The sequence below is a fragment of the Toxotes jaculatrix genome, chromosome 12, assembly GCF_017976425.1.
Source record: "Toxotes jaculatrix isolate fToxJac2 chromosome 12, fToxJac2.pri, whole genome shotgun sequence".
NCBI lineage: Eukaryota > Metazoa > Chordata > Actinopteri > Toxotidae > Toxotes > Toxotes jaculatrix.
The window spans coordinates 13,316,593-13,339,912 of record NC_054405.1 but is presented as its reverse complement, the minus strand read 5'-3'; the positions used below and the strand labels follow the sequence as shown (position 1 = coordinate 13,339,912).

Genomic DNA, 23,320 nt, shown 5'->3' with positions numbered 1-23,320 from the left:
ACTGGCCTCTCGAGGCTGAGAGAGAACCAGCAGAGAGAGGAAACTTCTCAAAATGTTCATGACAAACCCAGTGCCATATCAGCCACACAGGCCTGTTTCCCCACCTGTCGCTGTGCGGAGAGTCTCCCAGCGAGTCGAAGGAGTCCCCATACTGTAGGCCTGGCCGATGGGGGTCAGAGTAACCACAGTGTGCAGCGCGCCGTGCCCGCGCCTCCATGCACGCAGGACTGCTGCATTTACTGGTCCCCACGGACGATGACATCATTCCCGGCGAGTCAGAGAGGATACTGTCAGAGTGTTCCAGGCTCCATGTCCGTTCCTCATGTCTGAAAAAATTAAAAAAAAGGTGTTAACACGCACACACCCCTGTGTATCCCAGTGTGATTCTTTTTTGCTATTCCTTTCGCAAAAAGAAAAGCAAAAAAAAAGAGATAATTGAAGCAACAGTTTCCAGAGGCAGGACATTTAACCAATCATCCAAGCCAATCAATCGTTGTATGTGACTATAAAATGATAGTGCTGAATGTCGTCTGAGGCACATAGGATGGGAAAAACACACGTATTGTTTGGTGCATGCTTACCTGTGAGTGGATGAATGGGCACGTGTGGAAGAGTTGTGAGATCTTGAAGAGGCATGGCTGGCAGGGAACGATCCCTCTGTTGCAGGCCGTATGACTCGTTCAGTTGCAGGGACGTTCTTTGATATGTACTGTGTCGGGAGGGAAAAAAATGGATTTGACAGATGGAGAAATGTGAGAAAGGACAAACTTTGATTATATAACTAAGCATAAGACCATTTGGTGTACACGTGTGCGTGCATATTTTAATAAAGTTACGAATCCCTTCAGAAACTCACATCTACCATAGGGATTTCCTCTGGGCCTGGTCCTGGGTGATTGGGTCCGTTAGCTAGGTTACGATTGGGGTGTTCTGGACACATGTTTTGTCGCAGATGATTGTGCATCTTCTTTCTTTGTTTCCTGTTGAGAAAATATCAGTCACTCTCTCTCTTATTTTTGTGCCTAACATGCCATAAGTAATGATTTAACCTTGTGCTTTATTACTTGGTGTAACAACTAGAGTAACTTTTTCCTAAAAATACGAGTAATAATATAAAAAAAAACCCTACATTTTAGCATAGTAAGCCCAACAACCTATTAACCCCACCTTCGCTGCACATTACAGGCACTTCAAACTGTATATTAGCAACATGACTTTATAGTAAACTGTCATTTTTTAATAAAATGCAGTGTAAAATTTGAAAGGAAAGGCTACATATCTAAAAATCATGAGCTGATCCTTTTAACAGCAGGACTTACTTGGTTTTACAGTAGGCAACCACACACACGATGCCCACCACCAACAGAGCCACACAAATACCCGTGATTGTCAGGACTCTTTTCTGGTAGAGTTCCTCTGCCTCTGTCAACATCACACCCACAAATACATAGACGCACCCACACACACACACAGATACACACACACACAAACACACACACACCACATGCACACAGTGAGAGAAATAACAGAAAAAAAGAGTCAGTCTCTTGAAGGTTCCCACTTTTTCACTGTGTTTCTACAGTTATTTCTTTTTTTCTGACTAAATGCTGAGCAGTATGAAGCTTCATCTTCCCCTTCTCTGACAACTCACTTCACAGTCAAACCTCTCCTCTCACATAATCACAAATACAACAGATGCCGTAGCTCCCTGTGCTGCAGTAAGGCGGTGTAGGTGGGGGCAGGGGCTCAGCAGTAGCTAGGCTGATCTATTAAGCAACTGTAATTTCAAATTATATATGATACTATAACGGTTCAGGCCTATGATTGATGACCACTAGAACCTTCCAAATGTGCAGTATTGCACCAGTGCACATATGAATTTGAATGTTTGACATGATCCTCTGACTCTAAAGTTCTTTTACAGACGTCTTCATCTACTCAGGCATTTAGAAAACACAATGATTTTATGTTACAGTAATTTATGAAACAAGTGAATTTTGAAATGAAATATCATGAAATACTAAAAAAAAAAGAAATCTCGACTGGTGCTTTTTGCTTTTCCAGAGAAGAGCTTATGCGAGGTTGAGGTAGACTCTTTGTTTCCCCAGGGGAAGATGATGGAGCTAAGAGGTAGTGTGGTCCCTAATAAATAATGTAATAAAAAAAAAGAATTGAATAAATACAACTCCTTCCATCTGAGGTTTCCTCCAGCCATTTTACATCGACATGCCAATTTGTGTCAAGTTTCCGATGCCATAAATAAATCACTGCAGTCAGTTTATTTATAGCAGTAAAGCGGGTAATATTTTAAGCAATATTGCTTGTTAGCTACTGATAATGAATTTTAAACAGGGGAAATGAAACTGGTGTTGGTATGGCAGCACAATGTCCTCATGGTCCAGTACATAAATGCACTTGGTTAATAACATGAGCTCTGAAAAGAGGCCTCTTGCATTCATTTTACACTCTCAACCACTAAAGCACTTTTCTGGAAAAGACAGCAGACAACAAGAGCTAACATTGAAGGAGGATGGAAATAGCGGCAGATAGAAGAAAAACACGACTGTAGTTTCTAAATATAGCATTGCATGCTCACATCACAGCATCTACTCCTTGAAGGATAATTCAAACCAGCAAAACAGATATTATATTTCATACTTCAAAGTTACATTTCAGCTATACTAACGACGGTGGTGATGCAAGAAACATGGACAAGATCACACATAAAAGAGAAGGAAGAGATGGCATGTCAAAAGAAAAGAGATATTAAAGGCATGGGACTAAAAGGATTTGATGGGAGGAGTTGAAGATTGAGAAAAGACATCTGGCAGCTACAAACAACAAACATGATTTATCATGCTTGTTACAGATGAAATGAGGAATGAAAATAAAAAGAAATCAGTCCAAAAAGGAAAATATGCTCAGTTAAACTCAGTTAATAGTTCTACTTTTCCATCACAAATGTATAAGAGGTGCAGGTGATTACATCCACGTTAATGATGGAGGATCAGTTGCAGTGACTGAGGGTTTGTCATTCTAATGAGTTATGGTATGATTGATTGAGAGATTGATCGGTTAATCGAGGGACAATATGATTTACAGTTCACACCACAGACGGAACGGGAGCATGTCAAAACGGAGGACGTCTGTTTAGTAGCTACGCTAGGACTGAGAATCAAAATGGATTGTTCCATACCCATAAATTCAATCCCAAGATGCTCTGCCATTGCAGAGGGTTGACAGTTGGAAGAAAAGAGAAACAAAAGAGCAGATTAAGAGAGTGGCACCTTCTAACATATAGTGGAGCAAACAAAAATAGGCATTACAGCAACTCAGACAACAAACAATTGTCAGTGACGATCAGAACGACGTGGTGAGTAATGTCAAGGACCAGACACTAGAACACACTTACAGCATGCAACACACACTTCAAACCACTCAACACAAACCTACTTAACTACACAACTACAGTTTTAATATTTTGTTTTTATTATTTTTATAAGCACTATAGTATATTCTAATGAAACAACATTTATTCAGTTTGGCTTTGGATCTACTGTATGTCTCAACACAGTCCAGTGTCACTGTTGCTTTTTAGAGAAGGCACCTCAGTTCTACATTTTCACAAATGTCTCTTGATAGACGATTCAAGTTTGCAGAAAGCGTTATTTCATTACATAACCAACTAAATCTCCTAATGGGAATAGGACGTTAGGTGAATAGCCATGCTTACTACTGTATGGGGAAAATATGCGTCATCTGCTGAGATTATCTGCGGTTTCAGTTTTCTGCTTTCTAAAAAAAAAAAAATGCTACACCATCAGTTCCCGAACACACCCATCACATGAACAGGCAAGTTAAAAGGATTGTATCTGTACAGTATCTGACTAATCACCATGAATAAGAAGAATTATAGTTGGGCTTCAAATTATATAGCAGACTGAGGCCATAGGGAGGTTGCACCAACCAGCTGAGTCCATATCTCTGGCAGTTCACTTGCTTTACTTGGGTTAAAGCAAGTCCCAGCTGTTCTTATGACAACATGCTCTTGTTAAGCCAAGCCCTTACAGCCGAGGAGCAGAAGCCATCCTCCTTCTCTTTGGTATCTCCTGGGGATGGGAGGCGCCCCTCCAGGAGGCGGGTCTGTAAGTATGGAATAGATGTGTGCGCACACATGTGCCTGCTCTTTGAGAGAAAATTTGATGTATTCTCCTTAATTGAGAGAAGAAAATGTGAAATATGTGAGAAGCCATTAATAGCTGTTATGTAGCTTTCCAAAAAAAGAAAAAAAAAACTAATGGTGCAGCTGTAATGCTCACTTTAATGTCTACATCCACCACATCTATCATGCTAACAGCAATGACAGGTTAATAGCCATATGCAGAGAAAACAATATGACACCCTACACTTGGACTGAGAAGAGGCTTAATCTGTTCTATTTGAAATCACAGTTTTTAATTAAGTTTAGACATGGCGCCTAAACTATAAATTACCAATTCTACTTACAAGTTAAAGTATTTATTTTTCCTGTTTGTATGGTATGAATGCATCCTGTCCCAATGTTGGTTTCACTAAGTGGCATCATTTTCACTCTGTTGTTTTAGATTCCGTCTTCCTTCAAGTCCACAAATAGTCAGGCCATTGATTTTGGGCGTGTAAGCATGTAAACCAAGTAATCAAAGCTTGGTTTGTGTTCATGTGGCTGGATGAGAACTGGAAATAAAATGCTGTCCTTGATGCAGTTGCACAGCTGCACTGAAGTTAAACAGAATGCAGGAAAAGTGAGCGAGTGTAGGAAAAAGAGCTCCCACACACCACTGTCTGCTCTGCCAAAAAAACAAGTAATTTCAGCACAGTGCATTGCAACCTAATGTGAGATGAAATTACTTGTAGTTAAGAAGGGGGTTTTCGCATTGTACTCGGAGCCAACATACAACAAGCAGTATGAGTAAGCTCTACAATCAGACTACAGGATGAGACTCAACTCCAAAAGCAGATGCAGTTATTTTCTAACTGTAATGTTACGTTCAATTGTAACCACATGAGCTTGCAAAGACATGATGCTGACGAATGTACTGTAAGATAGTAGATATTTGCCATTTACTGACATGAATTATAGACTTTGTGTTTGAGTCAGTTTTATTATCTTACAGGATCTTTAACCTTGTATATGTTTTCCTCAGCGAGCCAAGTCCAATCTATGTGAAATGTCAGTTGTTTATGTTTCAGTAATGTCAGGTCACTCACTGCTCTTAATAGCACTTGAGATACTTCAGAAGTAATCAACCACCAGGTAACTCTGAGGAGTAAACAATTAAGACTGTGGTAACAAGTTAATAATCTGAAGATGCATGATTCCAGACCATGTGGATGGTTTTCAAAGCAAAAAACCTTAAGGGCAAGATCTATCAAAGCCGTGGGTCTCTAGAGACCTTCATCTAATCTTGGTATAAATCTGCAGTTGATGGATGTCTGTGCCGGTGTTGTCGTGTAGGGTGGTGCAGGGTTGACTTCTCTTACCCCAGGCTAGCAAAGCTGTTTGACACGGCACTCGAGTATAGCGTGTGAACTCTGCTCTGAGGATATCTGCCTGTGAGAGCACCATTATGTTGCTACTTCTGAAGCAATAGTAGCAAATGCATGTCTAGCTTGTATGTGCATGTATATTCTAGCTGAAGCAACTGTGACCAAGTGAGTGAGAACAATAACATTTCAAACATTTGCTGGAAATGATTGGACTTTTGGGAGATCCCTAATTATCCTTCAAATCAAATTAAATTGGTCAAGAATTACACGAGTGCAAAGTGGATTTTTGTCATGTTGGTTCACGTTTGACATACACGCTAATAGATACGTGACTATTAAAATAAAGTCATATTCATAGAAGTCTATTTATGAAGAAATCCCACGTGTCGTATCTTGTTTGTCTGGAATACGTAACATGAGGTCAATGTTTAAAAAAAAGCAGAGACTCAGTTTTGAGCTTTAGCAAATCAGATTGCTTCAAGTGGCCTTCAAAAAATGTTCTTAATCAGTGAAGCTGGTGCAGTGACTAACAGATTCAATCATTTGTCATTAGTTACTTCTAATTTTTCAGGCCTGTCTTTCCATCCATGGATCAGCTCTAATAAATCATACATGCTTGAGTAAAAGGTAAGGTATTAGTAACGGTTTTGTCATTAGACTGTGTTGTTACATGCAGCTGACTGCGTGCAAATCGACTTCCACATAGCAACTAAATTCCTCCGCTATTTGTTGCAATCATATTTTACTATCAGCTTGTATTATAGGAATGCACATGCAATACACTGCGAGTTAAAGGGCTCATCCTATCACATGCAGACTAAACACAACAACAAACTCTACTGAGCAATGCCAGCTTGTGAATGAGTCATCAGAGGAGGTACCAACACAACTATTAGGTAATAACAGGATATTAATGCAATCTCTCTCTACACCCAGCATGCATGCATGACACGAGGACAGTCTGACAGAGAGACAGAAGAGGAAATTGACATACGGTAGAAACTGGCCATAACGTAGGTTTGACAGCGATCACCAGTAAAGTCATTTGGACACCTGATGGAAAGAAACAAAGCCACAGAAAGAGAGGGAGGAGATGGGTGGTGGATGAGTGGGAAAGAGAAAGAAAACAGAAAGAGAGAGAGGGAAAGGGTGGAGTGAAATGGAGAGTATGCGTAAGGAAAAGTGAGGAGGGAGGGGGGTAGGGAGGGAGGGAGAGAGAGAGAGAGGCAGAGAGACACAGAATTAGAACAACAGCACAACTACGGACAGCAGAAGCAGAGTGTTCCCATGGATGACACCACCGTGTGCATGGTGTAGTGCACAGCTCATTGCGTGTTGACCTGAGAAGGAGAAAGAGAAGGAGAAAGAGGAAGGGAACTGGGGGACGGGGCAGCGGGAGTCCACAGAGGCAATCCAGTGACAACTGTGTCTCTGTTCTCAGCTGCTCATATCAAGTGAACATACTTGGATTGGGCATGGACAACCGCCGTGGTTCAGTCTGTAAGCATCGTGGGCCAAAGTATCCAGCCGGACATCTGGGAAGGAGTGGATAAGTGTTATGAAAAGAAGAAACACAGGAAGTGAGGTGAACTGTAAATATTATGGATTTACATCCCGTCACACATATTGTCACAGGTCACAGTGAAGCCATATGGGTAATGCCCAAAAAAAGAAAAAAAAGAAAACCACATTGTGATGAGTGTGGAAACCTGCTCATCATTCCATTAATTAAAAATATATTAAGAATAAATGACTACTACTACTACTGCTACTACTAATGATGATAATAATCACAATGATAATAATAAATATCATCATGACATTAACAATAATAACAATATTTAACTTAGCAGTTTTACAAGTGTAAGTTAACAACTGTTTCACCGTCCAGAAATAAAAAAAACAAAGAAAAAAAACATAAAATAAAATAAAAAAGAAAGAAAAAAAAGGGAAAGTCAATAATATCCACAAGTTGGTAAAACAGGTTTGAAATTATGATGTAAAAGGTAGATTATATATAGGCTTCAGGAAACTCTTATTTCTTTACTCTCTTTTTGACTTCTGTACTTTGGGGGATGGGAGAAGAGCAACATTCATGAGTATATGGCCAAAAAAAAAAAAAGTGGAATGTAGCTGGGGATGAACCATGCACTGCTTTGTAGCTGATCAATAAATCAATCCTAGGGAGACTGTGCAGCAAAGCTGAAAATGGGGTAATGTGGCTTCTTTTCTTGGTGCCTGTTGGGAGCCTGGTAGCTGTGGTCATAACCTGCAAATGAGACAGTTTTATAACCGATACCACAGGATAGTGAGGTAAAGTAGTAAAATCAGGAGGAAATAAAATCCTGAATTTCTGTTTCCTGTTACAAAGGAAAAAAATAATTTGAATATGCAGATCCAGGTATTTCTCACTGGAGAAACAGCACTGGACAACTCTGGTAACTTGTGCTCTGAAACATAAGTCAGAGTCCAGGCAAGTTTCTTTTAACATGTAGCTTTACATTTTTGTAACTGAAGACAGACTACTGCATTATCACCATCAGGCGTGTTAGGTCAAGCCATACTTCCTCATTAGAATCCCATTAGGACATGCAGTTGGTTTTTTAGGGGCACCAACATTCCACTCACAGTCACAACTAGACCACCAATCCAACAAAGGTCATTGCTTGTGATTTACTGGTTTCACACAACGCCTCCCAGGAGCACCATAACATTCAGCATTAAATTACTCATCCTGAGTGATGGTGTTTAACTGGGGGATAGCACCACCTAGACCAAGGAAACTTGGCTGAAAGATGAAAGAAGTGAACTGTAGCTACATAATTTAAAAATCAGATGAGCATGCACCATTGTGCAGCTGCAAACTCTATTACCACTCTTTTATCTTTAGTTCAAAAAAGGGGAAATAAATCATTGTCATCATCTGTTATTCTGTGACTAAAAATAAACATGTAACATTTTGGAGGAAAAAAAAAATTAAGTTTTACCATGTGTTAGGAGACATGAAGCAGGACCTGCTATATTCTATATATTGTATATACAGTAGATTTACACAAGCCATTCCTTTCTTAAGTCCCAGAGAGAGATGATTTGGTAAACGTTATTCTACGAATTCCCATGTCACCTTGTTGGTAATCTTGCATCTATTCTAATTTACCTTTGAGACTATTAATGTAATTGTATTAACTTTTATGGAATAATTGAATATATATATATATACAATTAGTCGATTAAGCAATTAGTTATTGGACCGAAAATGAATCTGCAACTACCAATCATGTTTGTCATTTTTCAAACAAAAATGTCATGTTTATGCTTCACATGAAAAGGACAGCTGCTATAAAAGAATATCTGAACATTTACCACTGCTAAATTTCTATTTTTAAAATCTATTTAAGTGTAGGAAATCCTTGCAAAAAAATTATGTTTACTCAGTTACTTACTTTGGGTCGTTTATTAACCTTACCTCTCCCCAAAACAAAGTTTATACCTCAAAGTGAAGGAGCTGGACATAAAAGTAGGGCTAGCTGTCTGCAGGACTTGTTTAGCCAGTGAGTAATACCCACTGAAGCCTGGCCTATATTGAATGAGATGGCTGTGGGGCAACAAATCCCTGCAGGCCTTCACTGCATTATCCAACTTTTCTGGACCCATGCCCCAGCCGTGAGTGAATTAGCTGCAGCAATTGAGTTATTGCTGCCTCCAATTTGTACACAGCGTATTGAACGGCTGTTGCAGCCATGTCCTCATTGCTTGTTGAGCATTCTTCCTTGGGCCAACTGGGCACAGAAGCCCAGCCCGTGTTTCAGCTCTATATCAAACCAGCCAAAAGGAATTATGCTATGTTGACATATGGTCCAACAGAACATGCAACATAATCTTTGACAACCATGACAAGAGATAACTTGAATATTTTTTGATATTATATAGTATTAGGTTTCACTTGTTGTAACAGTTACAGTTACAACCTCTGGAAAGTGTGTTATATTGAATAAAACATGATTAGAGCAGCAACTAATCATGGACTTTTGGTCCACGAAATGTCAGAAAATTTATTTTTTTAAAAATCTATTCCTAATGCAAAAGTTGACTTAATGAAAGATATTCACATTCACATTAATATTCACATTATCAAAATATTTTCCAGCTAATTTTCTTACAATCGACTCGTCAGTTAATCGTTGCAGCTGTAAAATTTGTTAGTGTCCTGAAAAACAGAAAAAACAAGAGAGAAACCTGTTTATTTTAAATGTTAGCTACACCTGAACATCTTCCCAAATAATGTTTCTTCACCTCCAGTTTAACACAAACTAAAATGTAAATGTCAGAGATAAAAAGAAATTTAAAAAAAGGTTGTTTCTGTGTTAATGTCAACCCGCTCTCTTCTTGAAAAGCAGAGATGCATGGTTCCTCCAGCACACTTTACACATGGGTCTTGATCTCCTCTGCCAAGGACCTCAAATGTAAGCAATGATTCTATTTACCTCATTGGGGGCCTCTAACAGGCATAAATATTTGCTCACTACTAAACCAGTGACTCATGACATTTGAAAGGGCTTTTAATGTGCAGCCCTCCTGTACACTAAACATGACTTAAAAGGATGAGCACACCACCGCCTCACTCCATTATTAGTGTTAAAATACACAACAGGTGGGTAGTTAGGCAGACTGGATGCATCTCCCTGTGATGTGTTGCTGCTGCTGCTGAAAGAAAGAAGAACGGGGATCAAGTGCTATCAGGAAAATAAACAGCAGGGTAAAAACGTATAGTTAGACGTTGAAGAATATTACTAAAGTAAAGACTTCAGAGAAGGAGTTTTAAACTGTGGGGCAAAGAATCTTTAAAAAAAGAAAGGTTGACAAAGAATATTCAGTATTTGCAGAAAATCCAAAAAGTAGACAAAATAACTCACTTGCAGGAGAGCTGATTTACACCATCTATGAAGTAACAGTCGCCGCCATTCACACAGTAGGACTTCTCTGTGTCGTTGCATCTTCTGGTGTGGCCTGAGCCTGGAGATAGCGTTGTGGTTACTGAGAAAGAACAGAGAAGAAGAAGAAAAAACAAAAACATTATCACCAGCTTTGATCATCTTAATCTGAATTCATCTTATTTTGTTTAAATTTTACTCTCTTAATAGCTCCAGCAAGCTGAATTTGAATAAAAATAATAAAAATAATAAAATCTGGAGTCAAAATAAAGAGACATCATGATACTTGGTCACGCACTAGGAGTTTCATTTAATATGAACTTGGTGTCATTTTTATCGGTATGATAGTTTTATATCTCCACAAGTATTCTCGGCTTTATTCATATTATACACTTGTATTTCCATGAGGACTCTTAGTTTTCCATCCACAAATGTAATTGTGTCTCTAAGCAGTGTTGACACTATCTCAAGAAGTTCTATGAGCAAAGATAAATATTTCCCTGACATAGCGTAGGAGTTGTTTATGCGTTGACTCAGGTCCTTGGAATGGCCCAAAATGTCATGTATCTGCACTTAATCCCCCCGACTGAATAGATATAATATGTTTGGGATGAAGTCTGCTTATCAGGACGAAAGCAGGGACGTTTGAAGGAAGGGGAGTGCTGAGAGAGGCGCACAGCGGCAGGATTGGGCTTGAGGAGGGAGGAGCGTGCCTCGCATGTCGGATGTTGACACGTGATAGCGACTGTTGTACCTGCTGTCAGGTGCTATTAGCACCTTAGCAGAATGTGACAGTTTGTTGGTAGGAGAACAGAAGTTTCAAATTGGAAGCCCTTTACAACTACAATTCTTCAGCAGCCTGGTACTCATGTCGTGCACAATGTTGTGACAAGAAACTGCACTAGGATTTTATTCAGCTGGGCCACCAGCTCTGGCATACTGTGTAGCAGTACACGATTTCATAACTCCCATTTGTTGCTGAAGAAGTCGGCTCCACTCTCTCCTCTAGCTGGAGAAGTGTGTTCTGCCTCATTCAGAAGCACATCACGGGTTTAGCTAAAACAACAGAGGTTAATTCCCATGTTAGTTAGTATAACAAAGCAAACGGATGACATCAGTCTGCGCTTCACTTGCCATGAACATGAATAAGTCAGCACTTTACAAATTCCAAACACAGCATTATGACTGAAACTAGAAATGGTGTGTTATGTTTTAGCAAGTATCATGTATTCCCAAAATAGGATGTCTGGGGAAAAAAAACCCCACAGTATTACTTTATGACTACAAACATGCAGTCCAGATAGGTCACTGGATATAAATATGTTCCCCCAATCTTCATTTCAGTCTTACTCTAAGCTTGTATTCAGGTGGTTCTCGTGCTCTGGCAGACATAAAAATTTACGAATGTTACAAATTACGAACATCCACCCAGAACAAGGCACAGCATAAATCTACAGCTGGTTTCGTCTGATGAGATGTGCTGATATGAGTAATATTTACAACTGACAGGGTGATGTAAAACAGCATACTGTTATTTAGATTTAAATCATAAGCTGTCATGTTATTGTTCTGACAGAGTACCTCAAAAGAAATCCAAGCAAGCGGTGCAGCACCTATCTGCTGTCACCTCAAAATTTTCCAGAGATATTTCCAAGTTTACCAGTTAATCAGAACTACCTCATCGTCACACCTGACCTCTCACTTGGACTGCTGGCATGTAAAACAGCTCGTAAAAGATCAGACAGAGCTCTCAGGAAGAAGAACCCTCAAAACATTGTAAAAACCTCCTCAAGCTCAAAATAGAAACCTTGTGCATGTCTTCAGATGTGAGACATGCAAAACAAAAAAAAAAACAAAAGGCGGCAATGAACAAGCTGTGTGAACCTCTATCTGCGGCGGCCGCCTATACCAGAATACACTAGTGGAAGGGAGGGGAACGTCCTGGACAGCTCATCAGTCCTCCGCAGGGCGGGTTAACACACAGACAATCATACTCACACATAATCTCCAGTCCACCTGGCTTACATGTGGGTGGACTGTTGGTGGAAAACAGACGACCCGGAGAAAACCCACACAAGGAGGTGGAGAACATGTAAACTTCACACAGAAAAAGGATCAAGGCTGATATTTGAACCCTGGTCCTGTTCTGCTGTCAAAGTTTATAAGGCTACTGCCGGTTATACCAAACCTGTTTGCACACACAAACACACCTGTTTGTTTCAGTAAAAAAGATAATGTGCATACTCCTTTTGAGAATATGATCATTACCCCAAATTCGAGTATCACAAAACCTCATAATGAAACTCTGATACTTCACCGTCATTGCATAAGTGCGATATGACCCAATGCTTATGCTATTTGAACTCCAGATATATTCTAATTGACCACAACCTACTTTTGTCTATTTTAAGGTCACATACTCCTCCTTTTAGACTAAAGCTCTGTGGGCATAGATCTCTATATTAACATTTCTGTGATTTATTAAACATTCAGCAGGCCACCAACTGCACTCTCTTGACCACATTTGCATGAAAGTTGGGTTTAAAACGATCTGGAACCACATTAAGGTTCAATACTTTCAATGAAAGAAATACCTTTTCTTTAAAATTATTTTTTTGAGTAGGACATGTTGAGTAGGACCTCAATGTGTTTGGTATAGGCGGAGCTGAGTGATAAGACATTTTAAAATTCATTTATTGTGATATTTTATAAACTGTGCTCAACAAAAGTGATTATTAATTTAAAGTAACTGAAACGAGGTCAGATGAATCATTTCCCTATCAATGACCATAAAGAAGGACTCTTTACTTGGGTGATGAAATGTTTGTCTGCACATCAGATTATTAACTACAGTTTGTGAAGAACCACAGAGCCACAGACTTGGTTTTAGGCCCATGCAGCTGTAGCACCAGTTTTGTCTTGCCATCCAGCTGAACGCTTGCAGGTGGAGAGCCCACACATTCTCCCTCAACAGACAAGGTCCATTTGCCTAAACAACAAACACCACCTGCCTGTATTCAAAAGCTTCTAGGAAGAGCAAAAACACATTCCTCTGGACATTATTTTAAGCCCAATGCAGTAAAAAAGTTTTTTTTTTTTTTTTTTTTTTTTAAGTGAGTTTTCCTTGGACAGCTCACTGACAATGCACTCAGAGTCTCACACACTGACAGTATGGATCTTTCAAGGACAGAATATTTTCGAAGTATCTGTTCCCATTCATTTGCTAATCTTCTCAACTGACACCTTGAAAAAGATTCAGAAACACTTCAAACAATATCAAAACAATGAATGTATTCCATTGGGGCTTAAAAGTCAGACTGGCAGTCAGTCCTTGAAGGGTCTGAATAACAGTTCAGATCATTTGGCTTTAAAAAATACGTAGAAGAATTTTAAATAGACATTTTTAGGTATAACTTTTTTTTTTATAACTTTGAGAAAACGGTCACAAGTCATCACAGATATGAGGTGTCACACAGATGTGGACATGCCCCAAACCTTTCAAAAAAATGCGATTTTTTTTTTCCTCCCAAAATCAGTTACGTGAAGCAACAGTCAAATAACTGCTGTAACTAGCTATCAGTGGCTTCAAAGATGGCGTGTATCCCAATACTAACAAAAACAATCCATTTGAGAACATTTATTGGCCTGCAGTCATCGACTGACATCCAATCTATGACACTGCACAGTTAAGTGTCCCAATTTTCTTCTCCTCTCCTCCCTCCTTTCTCTGTGTCCTCCAATTACTCCCCCACAGCAGGCACGCTGTTGTAACACAGAGGAGGGAAGAAAAGTTCTGGTTTCAGAACGTCTTGTACGAACTTAGTTTAAGTCCTTGTCCCTTAGCTTAGAAATGCTTAATTATAAAGGATATTTACAATTACAACAAAATCTTGTAATACAACTTGCTGGACATGACAGCTTACAGGGCCTAGACAGAGTAAAACTGTAATATGTAGCGTGAACATAATTTAATTAAAAATATCTATCTTAAAAACTGATGATTATTTTCATGTTTGGAGTCAGGGTAATGTGGGCAGCCTATGTAAGAAAACCTTTAGTGCATGTTAGACACACAAACTGAAACAATTCTGATTATTATGTCAAGTTTAAAGTTTGAAATATGGCTTCTTTGATTCAAACAGCCGGAGGCCAAAGCGAGGGAACTGCAACTAAACCGATGCACTGGGCATCTATAAATCACACATGTGCACCCACTTCACGTTTTATAATAAACTTGTAAACCTTGACAAAAGAATGTAAAAACCTGCTGAATCGCAGTAAAATATCCGGGCAGGACCCTGAGATGCCACGGACTTTCTGTACGAGAGTCTGCCGATGCTTCTCATCTTCATCCGCAGCCAGTGGTTAGTGTCAAGCTGAATGCCCATTTGCTCATAACAAATACTGTAACTGGAAACTGTATCTGTTGTTATGAACAACATAGGTCAAGATGAATTTAAGTGCATGGGTCAGCAGGAAATTTCAAAAACGTATGGTTATATTTTACTTCAGTAACTTCTGACGCTGGCATGTCACTGCATCTGGAACATGTTTTCTAATAACATAATGAGTAAAGCTTATTTTAAGGAATTTCATTTTCCCCACTAATATCCACTAGTAGTATCTAAAGTGTAATTAAATCATAACTCAAACTGTGGCCTGAGTTATAAACTGAAAAAGTCAAAATTTTCATTTGTTAACTTTTAACCAAATCTTTCCCTAACCTCAACCAAAGTGCTTTTGCTGCCCTTAACATAACCAAATGAGGGAATCAGGATGTGAACCACAGCCTCTGGTGTCAATGTTCTGCACTGTGTGTGCATATCGTACAACGTGACTACCTCCCTCGTGTGCAGTGCATTAATGTAATACTTCCTACCCTAGAAAAATGTTTTCCAGGGAACATAATCCTGTCAGCATTTTCCTGCAAATGATGGGAAAACAAATAAGTGGCATATAACAATATTTTTTTATCTGATAGGGTGGGATTATGGCATTTATGAGGATTTCAAATCAATATGGTTTATATGGGGGGGGGGGGGGGGGTCAAGATATCACTTAAAAGTAATAAAAACTGAGATTCAAGAGTTGTCCATTTCTAATTGGATTGTGCACCATCCAAGTGCCAAGGATTGGGCATATATGATGCAAATGTTCAAATGTCAGTATTACTGTGTAATGAATGTGAAGGCCATATACTGACCTACATACCTAACTGGTGCATTTTAACTAGTCATGAATACTTTTCATTCAATAAAGGAGCTACATACAAATACTCTCTCATTTTCTCTTCCCTTTGATAGTTTGACATAAAAAGACCCGAGTTTCACGATGTTCACAATCTAGGACAAACAGCAGGTTTTAAGAGACCCACAGAGTTCCTTTTGGTCCCTCTCACTTCAGTCTAACTGCACTTTAGCGTGTCAAACCAGAAAATTAAAAGAGTGATGGAACCACCACAGAAACCGCTGGTAGCAGTTCGCTCACTTATTGGAAACCCCATACAAGGAGAGGTACATTCAGACCCTGTCCCAGTGATGAAACAAGAACAGTGTTTTCTTTCTGAGGTGATCTGGTTCAGCCAATACAGTGTTTACTCAGGCTGCACCACATGTTTACTCAAGATTAAAACTAATGACAAGGCCTAAAAATTTATCGACATGGTTAGAGATACACATACAAACAACAGAGCAGCATCTCATTTAGGCGTGTGTGATGTGGGTACAAAATGATATTTAAACTGTTGTACTAGTGCGGTTATAAAACGGCTAAGATAACTTTATATTTTAACCTTTGAGAAGAGCAGGTGTTATTTCATGACATGTAAGTATAAACTAGTGCAGAATCTGAAAAAAAATCATCCAGTTTTTAATCAAATGCTATTAAGGATGATAGCTAGACATCTTGTTTTCAATATGTAGCATTGGTTGGATGATCAGCTACAAAGAAACTTTTGAGCTTTATATTTGATTTTTTTAATCTTGTTTGTCAGTGAACCAGGGTTACGTACATAAGCGGTGGCTGTGATGTTTGAAAGAATCATACTGTACATGTCTTTTCACAATCTGGGTTTGACTGAATGTGGTCTGCGTCAGTTGAGAAGCTTTGTATTGCTCTGTGGATAATGTTTTTTTTTCTTTTTAGATTCTTTCAATGCCATTGCATTTCTTTAAAATACTTAATCGCATTAGCTTTGAATCACATTCTTTTTGAAATCAGTCAACTGTTAAATCTCTCCACACAATACTGTGCAAATATATACAGTAAGGGAGGGTAATTGATAAGTTTTATGTGTCACTCTGCTTTTGTATTATACTGTATTGTACTGTTTTATCCAAGCAAGTTATTGTATGTGAATAGTGCTGACTGTCTGAATGGATGATCTGAAGAGGACTTCATCTGTAATCATGAAGTGAGGCTGCTGTGAACAGCCCACAGCAATTTCTGCTGACAGTTGGTATAATAACATGTGTAGTGAATGCTGTACGTGTTCATCCTTGCCATGTAGAGCAGCTGTTCAGCCGGGTCACAGAGACAGTTTTTTTTTGCATTGGTCTAATAAAGAATAACCCTTTGAAAGCACATTGCACTGTCATGTATCAGTAATATATGTTCGTTTCATTGCATGTTGAAAAAGCCACAGTGAAATTCAGACAGCGTATCTTAGAAAACCAATCAAGACGCATGTTCTGTCACCTGAGAGCTCCTCTGTTCCACCTGCTCCAATTTAGCCCTGTCAGCTGAAGGATTGTTTTCTCTATATAGTGTTTGAAGTGATAATTAATGGAAGGAAAACATTTGCTGGCACTATTAACAAAAATAACTTTGTCTTATTTGGAAATTTACAGTTTTGTTCTGACTCCACTTTTGTGTGGAGGTTTTTTTTTATTGGTTGTCATCATCTGTCATCAGTGTCAGCACTTTTATCTGCATCTATCCCCAAGAGGCAAGACGGTGATGGTGAGGCTAAAAATGGTTGATAAAAGAGAAACTTTTCTTCTCACCTTGCATTAAATCAGTGGCAACGGATTCAAGTCATGGTCAAAAATGACATCAAACTCCATTAATTGAAATCTTTATGTGTAACAGAGAATGCTTAAATACCTAAGTGACTCAACTTCCATCAATTTGTTCTGGTGCATTTCTTTGCTTTGCCATATGGTGTTGTCTGTCTGCAGTCACGCTGCACAATCCCCCTACCTCACAAAGGGGACCAGAGTTCAGGTGTATTTGTCAAGGTTGACTCTGCCTTCCTGGCTGGATGTTGGAGACAAATTCCTTTAAACTAAGGAGGAGATCAGCTGCTCTCCCAAACAGAGTTAGGGGCAGAGTTCGTTTATATCTTGCACTTGTGTGGCCAAGGTTTAGTTAAGTTTGCTTGGTTTTTTAACCTCAGGTTTCAACTTTCCTTGGTCCTGTAGCCCAGGGGCTGAATCTGAGTTGGACTTGAAGAGAGGTTCCCTCTGGGTTAGTGAGAGCCACAGTGTTTAGCCATCAGCCCTTGCCACTGACTTTGATTAATCCTTCATGGCCCAAGAACTGAAAAGAAAAGCTGGGGGTGCAAGCAGGACCATCTGGAAACCTTCATAAACATGCCTGTCTTTCCACGCTCTCCAAAGGATTCTAGGAAAATCGTAAAAATGAAAAGAGAGGTCCCTATTGCACAGTTTTTTCCTCTCGAGGCACCCTGTGCATATGCAGCAAACAAAAAAAGCGCTCACACTGAATCCTAGCGCTCACAGCCCAGCCTGAAACGCCAAATTGTGTAATGATATACATTTTCAATTGGCCTGTCTGTGGCGCAGAGTTATACACATGTCCCCCTAATTTATGACAAATGTTGATAATTTACTTCAGCTTGGCTTAATCTTTTTCACTTCTCCACTGCAATTGAACAGAGAGCCATCTCAAAACACAAGACAGAATCAGATTCTGTGCAGGGAGAAAGCCAAGGCACTTATTCAGCCAGTGGTGGATCGGTTCCATCTGGACTTTGTTACGGCTTTGTGTTTTCACTCTTAAAAGCGATGTTATCAAGATAAAAAGTATAAATTATGAAGCCTATTTGGGAGTATGTCAGTGAGCAAGAACAGTGTGCAGACCAGGTCCATCTCTGTCAGTAATACATTTCTGCAATGAAGCATGGTAGATAAAAAGACATGAAGGTCCAGAAATTTAAATTCTCATCTAACAACTTATAAGCCATGTAAATACGTAATTATGCTACAAATGTAAACTAACTTTTTATAGCGTGTCATACAACTCTAATGAATAATTATATATCAAAAAGTAGTAGTTGGGTGGTAGTGTGTCAACAGGTGGCACCATACTGCAATACCGCACAGGGGCTTTAACTCCTTATTAAATCATATCATGTAAATCATCATCACAACTCAAACAAGGAGCAAAATTAAAGTCGGGCCATAAAAATCGGATGGGAAAGTGATAAACGGCTTAAGTACAAACCCTTCAGCAGACACATAAAGAGGCTGGTATCTGTAATAGCTCTGCCACCCAGACATGCTTTTCCACAAGTCAGTTTTATGTACCAGAAAAAAGCTCAGAGCACCCCCCCTCCCACCTCACACCCCTCCTCCCGACTCTTGGCAGGGAATGTCTGACATGTCTCCTGTTACTGCTGGGGCCGAGATCTTTTATCTCTATACTAGAGGCCAATTCATATTGCATGCATTCTTGCTACACTTGTGTGGACTGTATTATGTTCCTTTCTGCGATTCTTCTATGACTGTCTGTTCTAGATGGAATGAATAAATAAGATAAACAGATAAGGAAAAAGAACAAAAGACCAAATTGGGATGTGAGGTTTTTGGTTGAATGTGAAGTTGCTGACAGCTGGGTCTAATGTGGTGAAAGAGGGTGTGTAGTGAGGGTTAAGATGATGCATGCATGAGAGAAAAGGAAAGAAAAATATCCTTTATTTGTGGTGTTTAGCTTTTTGTATGGTAGGAATAGTGGCACTGAATAGTGGTATTATAGAAACTGGAACCAGAGACAAATTACATCAATAACAAAGCAATATAAATGTCTGGAGCTTGCTTAGCATATACTACAAGGACGATATGCTACGTGTAAAAATTTGTTCGTATATTGATGAATTGCAGACAACTTTGTTTTATAAATTTTGTTGATTAAATAATAAATGGCATACAGTACGTGTTTTCATTTTCAGATTTAGAGCCTCAACACATTTTGACAGGAGCTCAAGTCCAGACAAATGTGGCAGCAAAGAAAGAAAGAAAGAAAGAAAGAAAAAGCAAAACAGAAACAAATGAAAAGAAAGGCCCCTAAAAAAAGAAGAGATGGATACAGGAGTAATACAGGGAAGAGGAGGGTTAAGAAACGAAGATTTGTTGACAGGATCTTAAGTTGGAAAATATTTCAGCCTGCCAAAGCCAACAGAAAACAAGCACGCACCTACTTCCACTCACACACTATAGGCACACCCAATCAATGGCAATATCCAGCATCTGTGTCTCCAAGCATTTTGTACAGATTTCAAAATGAGTGAGAGAGATTTCATGTCAAATACCCAAAGAGGAATTAAATTACTATTTACTGTAGGTAGGACGCACGAAAGGACCCATTATGAATGAGAGTGCACTTAAAGCTATTTTTCAATAGAAAATTATCCACAATTCAAACACCTTCTTTATGAAACTGGAATGTTTAGAAATGAACAAAATGGAGCCTGCCAGGAACATTAATCTACCACCCACTCTTCAGCAAGACTGCCACTGCCACAACCAGTGCGTCTTCTTTTATATTCTTGTCTCCTCTTACCATTTTTCAGCCACATAGCTGATATGCCTGGTCTTGCCTGCCTCAATCGTCTCAGCGCTGAAGTGAAATCAAAGAGCAGCCCAGTGCGCGATTGCACAACAGCTGCTCATGCACTGCATAGAAGTAAAGTGCGCTTAAGAAGGGCAGGGTATGGTGCGGGTGCAGAAACGGATGCTGGTATGGCAGGCACCAGTATGTGTGCAGTTGGCAACAAAGTGACACATGGTCTTTTCCGCGGCGCAGTTCCAGACCGGGCTTTTCCCTGCTCTGTCTTTTCAGAAGCAGCTCGGACTCAGTGTGGTGTTCCAGCTGCTGTTGCATCCTTGTTTTGAGTCTAAGGATTCCTGTAGCTTTAATTTTTTTTTCCAACTCTGACTTAAGAAACTTTTGTTTACTGCACACTTGAGCTGGCATCTGTCCTAACTGGTATGTATGGCTGCTGCAGTCACAGATGAGCAGGAAAAAAAAAAAAAAAAAAAAAAAAAATGAGGAGGAGCAATTTCTGCAGAAAACATTCAGCAATACTGTGAATTTACTCCTGCAGGGATGTGTGCACAGAAATAAATCATAAAAAAAACTCACTTGCAAAGGATTCAAATCACTGAACCATTCTGGTAAGAAGGAAAACCAGCCACATATCTCTGGGACATTTGGTCATCCACCATAGAGCAACCTGGTGCCATCTTTTGTCTGAGCTCACCCTGACCGACAGCAGCACTGGTCATAAAAGTTGAAGAAGCAAATTTGTGACTTGAAGGTGACACATGTGAACCTGAGGGTCATGTGGAATAATCTGTGTAAATACCCTCTAGTGTTATTTCACCATGTGCCACCTAGAGTTCCTTCACATTTCCTGTTGTTGGCCTTTCACTTCTACATTTTAATCTGGCCAAATCGTGATATTATGCTAGTTCTGAAAAAGACCATGCTGGTTCTTTTTCTTCCTGTTTTGCCACTGCACAGGGATTTATTGTGGGTCATATACTGCAAACACTTGATTAAATGACCAAATGCGTAATCAGAGCAGATGGCATTTGTTTTCATGAAGCTGGTTTGATCTTAATGTGAACTACTTAGAAGGCACTCCACAAAAATCAGAGTGAATTTTAAAAACGTCATCAATCAAATCAAACACACACCACCAGAGGGAAAAGGAACATTCCAGTATAGAAAAGTTCTGATACCAGAAGCAGCAAAAGTTGCTGGTTTGAAAAAGGCGGAAGAAAAACTGGTTCTGGTGAGCAGTAAGAACCAGAAGGGCAGGAAAAACTAAAAAGAGGTGGCTACCTATCGAAACTGAAATTTCATCAGTAACCATATATTGTAATAAATGCAAACAGTGTTTTACCAGCTAATTTACTCACTTTACAAGGACAAAACAGTATAAATGTGTCTTCATTGTCCTTCATCTTCAACAGCTGGTCCTCATTTCTGAGAAAGGGCAGACTTTGCAACCTTGTGCCAGATACAGACATATACCACAGGTCCTTATTTGGGTCTTGTGCTCACAGCTACGGTAGTGGCCAGCTGCTAGGACTAAAGGTTTTCCCACTGCTATTCCCCCAAAAGCCAGAAAGCACACAGTCTGCTTGTATGTGTGTGCTGCAGCCCTCCTTCACTCTTATATACACACACCACCCACACTCGCTGTACGTTCTGAAAACAGGCAACGGAGCACTGCTGTTTTGTTAGGCTGCCGGCCCTCTGTATACTGAAGGATGAGTTCACCGTGAGTGTATCGGTGATTAAAGTGAGACCTGTTCCATCCGCAGTCCACACCTGCACACTCCAAAGGAAACGGCCTCCACGCTGCTGATGGTAACTCCATGCCTCCTACTCATGTAGAATCCCCAGGAAAGAACTTAGTCACCCCAACAGACATGATGTGATGAACACACTTGCAAAATCACCAACAAAAGGAAGAAGCATGGTGGAGTAATGGGAGGTTTAGGATGAAAGACAGCTGTGGCAACCAAACTATAGTACTGCACTCCTGAGCTTTAAGCAGTGGAATGGTAAGTATATGTTCCCCTTGCACTCAAAGAAAACTTAAAAAAAAAGGCCAAAGACACTCAGGGTTGCTCATGTCCTATTCTGAAAAATGCAAAGTAATAGGAGGAACTGGGATTTTGTTTGATGTGGGTGAACAATAGTTTACTCACAGACGTATTTTCAGTGAGCTGGCTCTGCTCGCTGGACTTCCAAGCAACTGCAAATTATTACTGACTCAGTACAAGCACGCCTTCGTGACGCATAATGCATAATAATTTTTAGGCAGTAATTTTTGCTCTTTGAAAGTATTAACAAACACTGCAGTGCTTGTTAGTTATTTGGAACGTTAAAACAGAATCCTGCACAGTCACCCACAGTTAGGGTCACCATCCGGAACAAGACCACCAGGACAGCTGAGGGGGGCCTGAAAGGGAATCTTTTATTATGCTATTAAAGTAAGTCTCAGATAGGTTTTGTCCCGGGCCCTGGAAGAGTTAACAAAGCCCTGCACACAGCAAAACCTCATGTCACCTCCTGCTCACATCACTCAGCTTTTCAAGTGTAACAGCTGCTTCCTTCCACACACACATAGCAATATCCTCACTCATTCACACTGAAGGCTTAAGTGTCCCGCATAACACAGTGAGATTACTGGATATCCTAAGAAGTGAGATGTGTTTTGATTTTCAATAACTTCGTTGTTTTTGCAAAGATTTGATTGAGTGCGGCCACTTATCGCGTTGGATTGACGGGATTAAAGCGAATTAAGAGTGCAAGCGTGCGTTGAGAAACTTTTCTAAGTCGTTTTCATTTTATATCTTTTACTCATTCTTCCCCCTTTAATTCTGATAATGATACGATTAAACAGCTGCCTCTTCTCCAACACATTAGCACATACATATCAAAGCCAGGAACTCATATCCTGCATAGCCGTTGTCAAAAAGCAATGAATTACAGACATATTAGGGAGCTGATTTATGTTTTATGTGTCAGCCGCCTCACATTACTCGTCTTCTGTCAGATTAACTTGAGGTTGTTGGATGTTGAGGGAATGCTCCCGTTGAGATGTC

The 23,320-nt window shown here is 39.7% G+C and overlaps 1 protein-coding gene across 3 annotated transcripts in view; it reads right to left on the bottom strand.

Moving 5' to 3' along the window:
- nrg2a (neuregulin 2a) overlaps window positions 1–23,320 on the bottom strand; it is a 51,025-nt gene that overhangs the window by 7,167 nt on the left and 20,538 nt on the right. The window contains exons 4-10 of one of the 3 annotated variants that reach the window (XM_041050802.1): window positions 10,440–10,560; window positions 6,521–6,579; window positions 3,197–3,220; window positions 1,320–1,422; window positions 857–980; window positions 582–709; window positions 105–326 (exon numbers count right to left, since the gene is read on the bottom strand). In XM_041050802.1, coding sequence (XP_040906736.1) covers window positions 105–326; window positions 582–709; window positions 857–980; window positions 1,320–1,422; window positions 3,197–3,220; window positions 6,521–6,579; window positions 10,440–10,560 — 781 coding nt within the window. Of the gene's footprint in view, window positions 1–104; window positions 327–581; window positions 710–856; window positions 981–1,319; window positions 1,423–3,196; window positions 3,221–6,520; window positions 6,580–6,990; window positions 7,062–10,439; window positions 10,561–23,320 lie in introns of all 3 variants that reach the window. The other 2 variants (XM_041050804.1, XM_041050803.1) reach the window with 2 other exon arrangements.